This window comes from Electrophorus electricus, chromosome 2, assembly GCF_013358815.1.
Source record: "Electrophorus electricus isolate fEleEle1 chromosome 2, fEleEle1.pri, whole genome shotgun sequence".
Taxonomy (NCBI): Eukaryota; Metazoa; Chordata; class Actinopteri; order Gymnotiformes; family Gymnotidae; genus Electrophorus; species Electrophorus electricus.
In genome coordinates this window covers 25,921,176-25,929,625 of record NC_049536.1, presented here as the reverse complement: position 1 = coordinate 25,929,625, position 8,450 = coordinate 25,921,176, and the positions used below count along the sequence as shown (strand labels likewise).

The 8,450-nt window shown below is 42.7% G+C and overlaps 1 protein-coding gene across 1 annotated transcript in view; it reads left to right on the top strand.

Annotated features, from left to right (window-relative positions):
• The window catches only part of vwc2l (von Willebrand factor C domain containing 2 like), an 18,380-nt gene extending 14,988 nt beyond the window's left edge, over positions 1 to 3,392 (top strand). Inside the window, exon 5 of the mRNA XM_035523669.1 lies at positions 3,241 to 3,392. Within this exon, the coding sequence (XP_035379562.1) occupies positions 3,241 to 3,392 (152 nt within the window). The remainder of the gene's footprint in view (positions 1 to 3,240) is intronic.
• Positions 3,393 to 8,450: the final 5,058 nt, after the last annotated feature.

Below are 8,450 nucleotides of genomic sequence, written 5' to 3'. Positions count from 1 at the left end.
ACGATGGTGGCATTTCAGGGAGGCTGTACCAGGGCCAGCGCCCGAGGGAAGCGGTCAGCCCAGCCCACTGCACATGTCCTCCCAGTAGAGCAGGAGAGGCAGAGTTTAAAGCTTAACACTGACATTCCCGTAATGGATTATATTGTGTCAGAGGGCCTTTAGGCGTCCCTTTAATTTTTCCATTTCAGCTAATCATATTAATACACACAGTTAAGTGACATCGAAAAGAAACATAAAAGGGCTTTACTGTAGTTCCTTATAAGAAAAAAGCAATGGTAACTTCGCCTCAGCTCGACTGGTCCTGATACCGCTGGAAGAGTGCCGGGCATTTAATCTCCAGCACATTGAATTCTATGGAGCAATTGAGATGGTAAATGTCAAGAGACACTCATGTCAGCTTTTATTCCGCACTCCTACAGGAAATGCCTGGTCTCAGTCAAGGATTCAGACATGCCAGCGTCTTCTCATAGCAAATCTCTTATTTCCCTCTGCGTATTACTCTCTGTTCTGACATACATATACACAAACACATGCGCGAACACACACGCATATGCACTCAGTTACTCACACTCCCACACATGCACACAACAAACATCTGACTTTCTAGGGTAAGTGATCATCTTTCCTAGAGGAGAGCGCAGGAAAAGTAGTATTTTGGAAAACAGCACGGCTAAACCGTGATGTGAATGGGGCACTCGTTGTGACTCGAGACCTCGAGCTGCTCAAGGAACAGGTGGTGAAAGGCCCCTGATGAAACAGCAGCCAGGGTCGCTCACAAGCTCCAGGCCTACAAGCACGATACACTCTGTTAACACCGAGCACCAGCCAAGGTGACAGGCGGCAAAAGAGCCATCTTTGCCCTGGCAACACTCAAGGACCGATGAGTAATCGCACTCAGCCATGCCAGTGGCCACAGGTCCCCACTTCCATCGCCCAAGCATTGGCTTCGTGCCAAATGTTATTGCTAAAAAAAAACTTTTAAGGATACTTACAGATGGGAGAGGGAATTCTTATTTGGAAGCAGGAGTTTGGAGAATAGGCTTGAGAGCGATGCGGCCAAAGTATCCAGCAGTTATCGTGAACATGAACGTCTTTGTTACGTAGTTTCCGCTGAAGCCCGTCAAGCCCAGGCTATATAACATATTTATTGTCCCACAGACTAAATGAACAAGTTTGTTCACTGACCTCTGTAATTTAATTACCTCAAACAGTACATTATACTTCCATGAGCAGATGAGGAAGGGAAAGAAAATAATTGATCACATATCCCTAAATACACTCACTATTCTTGAAACAAATTACATGGCGATCCAGTAATCTTGAGAAAAAGTTTAATAAGAAACCAACATTAAAAAGTTTGGCACCACAGAAAGGTACTGCTCATTTGCAATGCAATAAGCCCAGCAGACTGCACAGAGCACCTTCAAATAAAACTAACATTTAAATCGTAGATGTTCATCGTTATACATGGACAAAAATCTGTATATACCTCAGGACAGAAAACCAAATCTGTCCAGTCTAACACGACATGCTACTATCGATACAATACAGCAACTCGTAAATCAACAAGATGTCTTTTGGAACAATCAATAAATGTCGGACTGTTAAACCGCTGTTACTTACGTACTTTTTCATAGGGATTTATTCATTTATTATAGCATAAATTTGCCGCCACTAATCAGGGGTCTTTACCAGGCTGCATGTGTACTGTAGAGCAGAGGTCTCCGCAGGTGTGCTGCTCAGTGTGAACGTACCTGACGCTCAGGCAGCCAAGGCTGTTGTGTTCTTACCCCTGTTGGGTGAAGGTTGGCTAAGGCAGGGCTTCACAACTGTGGCCCTGGTGTGACTCCTGGTCCAGCAGAGCTTGGTTCTTTCCCTTCTGAAATACACCTGTTTCAATTCATCATTTAATTATCACCCATTTTTTGCGATTTTATGCTAATTTGGCATAAGCATGCTCGTTTAGAATTTGACACATTACTAGCGCCCCCTATTGGTTAATGTATTGCCATTAAGTGTTATTATATGGCTCAGAGAATGCAGCAGGCTATTATGTGCAATTATGTATTTTGTTTGACATTTGTTTACCCTAATTGGATTTGTACTATATTTTGACAATATCCAAACAAATTCTGAAATTAGATCATATCAGTCTGCCCATTTAACACAACCTCAATCCCTGAGCAGACCGCAGGATTGATGCATTGTCTGACAGAGCTGACAATTATTTTGGGATCAACACTAACTCAAGCAGACCAAACCTGCAAAGTTAAATAACCTGGTTGAATTGATATTCTTTAAGCAGCTGAGTGTTGCTGTTTTATTTAAATAAGATTTATGTCAGGCAGGCCACACATTTCTACAAGACCATCTCTTTTTCAATAATGAATTAGATTGTGTTTGCTCCAGATGATAGGCCTTGAATACATGAGCGCTGTTCAAAGAACTCTCACTCCTAAGCATCTGGTTAGTCACACTGCAGAATGATGGTACACACCGAATGCTAAACCTTTAACAAACCTTAGACATGTCCCAGACATTCAGATTTTCCTATATGGTACAAAGTCTATTAGAAAACTGACATGTACTACTACTACTACTACTACTACTAATAATAATAATAATAATAATAATAATAATAATAATAATCTAAGAAGATCACAGATTAACATGATTTGTAGATTAATTTGTAGTTTGGGACCTAGAGATTTATTTGTAGTTTGGGACCTAGAGATTTATGAACGCCATGAAGCGCGTCCAAGCACGTGTGTGAATAATGGAGGAATAATTTCTGTATAATGGGGAAGAGAAAGACTGAGACAGAAGAGCAACACCGAGAAGGTGAGAGAGTGAGAAAAAAGAAAGACAGAAAGTGGTGGGCATAGCTTTACTGTTGAAAAAAGACCCATGGAGACTCCACTGGGAAGACAGAGAGGCGAGTCAGTGCTCGGACCCTCTGAGCTGCCAGTCACCTAAGCTTCAGACACACAATGCAAAGCGTCTCACTGGAGGGAGAGAATGAGAGTGACAGCATGGAGGGGTGCTGGTGGAGCACAACAGACGTGCCTTACTGTTCCAAAAAACGAGCCCAACCGTGCATGGCCACAAAAAAAGTTCGCGTGTCTGTCCCGACTTCAAAACTCCCCCAGGGTCCCGAGTTGCTCCACAGGCCTCTCCTAAAGACCCCCCGCCCAAGATCATCCTCTCCTTGCTATAACCCCACCCCTTTTTTTCCAACAGGTCCGAACTGCTACGCCGGAACGACGATAATCCCAGCCGGCATCGAGGTGAAGGTGGACGACTGCACCATCTGCCGCTGCCACAGCGGAGACTGGTGGAAGCCTGCACAGTGCCTGCGGCGGGAGTGCCTCAACGGCCAGCCGTCATCATAGAAACCCCTTCAGAGCGGAGAGGAGGGGCACACGTGAGTGACGGCGCTGTCCAGCACAGGGACCGCCCACCTCTGGACACTGAACAAGGAACTGGCAGGAGCACAATAAGGCTGGCAAACAGAGACTGCTGGGAAGACTGAGGCACACAAATACACTTCAAACCCTGGCACCAACTGAAGATGCTGTTTGTTTGTGTTTGTTTGTTTATTTGTTTGTTTGTTTGTTTTTCTGGGTTTCATCCCATTTTTATTTCTTGCTTGTGCTGCTTAAACACTAAGTTTATATATTTCATGACTCAGTGAGAGCGGATAGTTATTTGTTTGTCAAAGACAGTTTCATCTGTGTATGGTTACAACCACGTTTGAAACCAGGGTTCACCTCGGTTGATTTAGTTCTGGCTATTATGTCCAGGATGTTGAAGACATGAAGGGGTGAGCGTGCCAGTGCGCTGTCATGCTGCTTAGCTCCACGAGCAGAACAGCTCCGATAGGGCAGACACATTTCCAAACGTCCGTTTGTCATACTGGGTGTCGGCTAGTTTGTCTGCATAGGCATCTTAACGAGGAGCTCTTTAACCAAGAATTAGATAACCTCGTGTGGGCAACTGGAACAGAGGGGGTTTTTTTTATTAAATATTGCTTATTAATCACATGTTGTGTTTCTCAGTTGGTGGAAGGAACAACAAGGTTAAATCAAGGCGTTAAGGAGAACACAGGCAAAAGGGAACTACTAATGCAGGAAGGCAGCAGTGAGAGGAGGCTAGGGTCATCCTGTCCAGAGTCTGAGTGCACTGAATGAACAGCGATTAGCATGAGGAAAGAAAAGCCAAAGACTGTCCATGTAAATGAGATGCTGCTGTTGTTACATCACATCATTTGACTGTTAATACTGCATAAATTACATCAGGCTTTGAAGGTCGAAAGTTCCGGTGTCCAAGTTGGCCGTCTTAGAAGGGAAGATAACAAACGTAACTCTGATTACTGTTTGACATGTTTTCGCCTTCGAGCACAAACATACACAAAAAAAAACAAACCAAGGAGCAAACGTTTTTTAAAAAAGAGATATCTAAGTAATTAGCTTTTATTTCCCTTAATCGATAAGTATTAAGTGATAAAGTACCTGTCTGTGCTCTCAGTAGCTCAGCCTGCCAGAGTCCCATTTGAGACCCTACATGCTGATTCCACCAAACTACATTAAGCGTATACACCAGCTACAGGACCCCTGAGCAGCACCCGAGGCCCATGCGTTGGATTTTCTGTGTGGCCATGTCTGTGAATATCTGCACAGATGTCTCAGCATCTAAGCTAATGTATCACTTATAGACTCTCAGGTTCAGCTCGTGCTGACAGTCCAAGCTGCCCAAACAGAACCAGGGCCCGCTCACCTCCTTTTTGGAGATGATAAATTCCAGTCATCAATACAAACGCAAATTCCACCGAGCCCGCGCAATCTATCACGGGTATTTCCTACCCGGCGAGAATTCATCCCAGTTAACCTTTTCGACCCTGTCGCTCAGCATCGATGGGATGAAGTCCCTAATAAAAGATCCATGGGCTTGGTAATGAGATGAAAATTGATGCAACATCACGACCCCTAAAAAAGGGCCTAGAATTGTCCACGCAGCATCATCCTGCAGCCTTTTCTCCCCATCTGTCAGCTGGTTGTACGTCTTAAACTTTTCTATTTGAGGTTGTGCCTCATGTCTTCCTTTCTTTTTTTTTTATGATTTGACACACGACAGATCCATGAAACTCTGCATCACTGGTAAATCGTCAACTGTCAAGCTGTCATAGCTTTGTTAAGCAATAGCATTTTTAATTTAAGAAAAGCCCCTCCCTCCCAATATAAATGATGGACCCTCACTTTTAAACACCTTTTAAAACATATAACTGATTTGCGCATTTACAGTAGATGGAAATATTCATTCATCTTCTAAACTGGGTCATGGGAGGCTGGAGCATATCCCAGCTACACAGGGCACGTACCCACCACCCTCACGCCTGGCTAACGTAGAAATGCAAGTTGTATTCAGATGTCTGAAACTGGAATACCTGGAAGAAAGCCGCACAGGCAGCAGCAGGGCCAAGAATCAAACCCAGAACGCTGTAGCTTTGAAGCAACAATGCTAAACACTGTGCCCCTGTGCCACCCTATAAGGAAAGTTTAAGCTTATAATCATTCTCTTCTTTTTCGCTCTCTAATATTGTGCTTTTTTCACACAAGACATAAACCGGAAGCAAAGGAAGTTAATTTTTTTTTTTTTTTTTTTTTTACAGCTGTGCTGTTGTGAACCAACCTCAGCCAACAGCTGCTAGTTCTCAGAAGCATGGCTGGCCTTTCTATTTCTCAGAGCGATTTTTCTACGGGCAAACAACATAAATGTGGCCAGTCAGCAGGGGCCTAATGGAAGGGTTCTGCCCTAATCCCTTCTGTGTGCAGACTTCTGAAAGTCCTGCCAAGTCACAACGTCCTTGGCTCCTTATTTCAGTCATGAAAGCTCTGTGATGTCCTTTTCGTTTTGGGACTTTATCAAATGTAGCCTGTAATTATCCCCAACTGTCCAGTCACGATCTCTTGATACAACTCCCTTTGCTAAAGAAAAGCCGTATTTACTGGTGCTCAAACACATGCACTACTTTTACTGAAGTGTTTATTCATGACTTTTTTTTTAAATGAAGTGTGTTAAAATGACGTACTAACTGTTTCCTTACAAATCAACCTGTCTTCAATGGCATTACATGTTGATAACATGACATTCTTGGAATACTGCACACTGGTTCACACTGAGACCGGTGTGTGGGAACACCCAACAGCATTCAGTTGTGTTGATTGGCGTCTTATATTGCCTGTAATACAGTCACACTCCAATCATGTGCTGTCAGAAAAATCATCTCTCATCTATCATTTTTTGACAATCATGAAGGAAAGAGAAAGGGCAAGCTCACTGAGGTGAACTTTTTTGTTTTTTTAATTTTGCTTTTTTGCCCCTGCTTTTTAACAAGCGATTTTCATCCACTGGAAGTATTTGTGGACCTGTCTGAGAAACTGTGTGTAGAGACGTTGTCCTCATGGTGTCTGTTTCAGTCTCGAGCACGCCCTCCTCCACGGTCAGTTCTGTAGAAATGAACCACGCCCATTTCTGAGACACCGACTAACTGTAGTAACTGGAAGCTATAAACGATTGTGCTTTTTTTCTAAACAAAACTGTTATATGAATTTGTGCCTGAAAACAAATTGTATCTATTATTAAAACATACTGTTATACAATCAGCTTTTATTACACATGGGCACTAAGGGTTATTCCTAAAGCAAACAAAACTATAATTTATCATATATAAATTTACCAATGCTTATTACTCCAGGTAATTACTATAATGTATAAATTCAGAATCAGACGGATATCTTTAAATATAACTAAAGATAAAGACCACAAAACCATTGCTGAATAGCAGCATTCAAATGCTGAACTATTTCAATGATATTCCAATACTTGTGATTTTCATGCAGTAAAAAATCAACCCAAGGTGCCCTTCATCATGTACAAATGTGTAAATATTTCCAGACATATGATGTGTATTCTGAATTCAGAGGTGGGGGGAAATGTGTATTATTTATGAAGACAAAAAACTATTTTGTTAAATAGACTGAAAAAAAGTGGTATTCAGCAAAAAAAAAAAAAAAGTGTGCGTTGATTTATTTTGGGTGCAATCCGAGTGTGGCGGTTTGGTCCCTCAATACTCCTGCAGATTATGGGGATGCAAGTTCACGGCCAGTGTGAAGGCAGAACTCTCCAACACCGGCGTCTGCACACAGGCGCCTTCACAGAGGCAAGCCCAGGAAACAATGGCCATTCTGCAGAAGTCAGGGAAAAATACAACCAAACCGAGCCAAACAGACTCCAAGGCCCGTTTATTCTTGTCTAAGCAAACAGGAAAGGGAAGTGGTGGTCTATAATTACAACTATGAACAGTGGACACGTTGGTTTAGGAAGATGTGAGGAACTGACCACAGTAATGACGCAGATAGAACAGAAACAAAACGGGGGGGCTGGGGTCAGTGTTTCTACGTTCAGATCACAGCACGCGTATAACAGTATAGATAGGCAAAGTTCTTCAAGCATCAGAGTATAACCTTAACAAATAACACGTCCTTTAATGTGAAGGCAAGCGCAATATGAAATTCAGAAACTGAAAATTAATTTGACATCAAAGTTATAAGCAGAGGTCTGGTATGTAGCAAGTCGGACAAAAAGAAAAACTGCATTACAGTACCACTCTTAAAAAGTTAGTTACATAACTAGAATTCGTGTGATACACACTTGATAAGTCTATCACTTTGAAACTCCATAATGAGGGTCATGGAAAACAGTATGAAAATGTTTAAGATGAATTACTAGTATAATTACATTATAACAGAAGTGCTGAGACGTGTTACATAAAATGTTATGAATATTTAATGCAACTGCATGAAACAAAGTCAGCCAAACTAAACCAAACTGTATAATCTCAAATATTGGCTTGTTTGCGAAGCTCAATAGAGCACGGGCCAAACATCAAGAACCGGCTTGAGAAAATTATACAGCGAATGATTCACAGACTGAACTGCAGGAGGGTCGCTCAGCCAACACCTCCTAAGCTTCTAGTGTAATGTGGGTAAAGTTTGCTGGGTAAGATGTTAAGAGCTGGGTGCACATCTGCTCCTAGCCTATGCAGTATCAGCCCACAGGCTCCTAGCTACCCACCTATTAATCAGGCGTCCGAAACCCTGTCCGCACCACTAATTGCCTCCTCCACCCACACCGCTAGACGAGGGCAATTTAATGCAGCTCCCAGCAATCAATAGCAATTAGGTGCATCCCTGAGTAATCCCAATGAAAGATGCATTCTGGGTGATGAGCAAAGCAGCTCTTCAGGGTGGAGGGTCAGAAACTCCTCCCCCACCATCCAGATATAAACTAACCTTCACCGAAGTGAACGGCACAAACGCTGCCCTCTTGAGGAGAGGACGATGAATTTTTCACTTTCCAACAAGTTCTGCTTGTTGGGTTGGTTTCCTAAA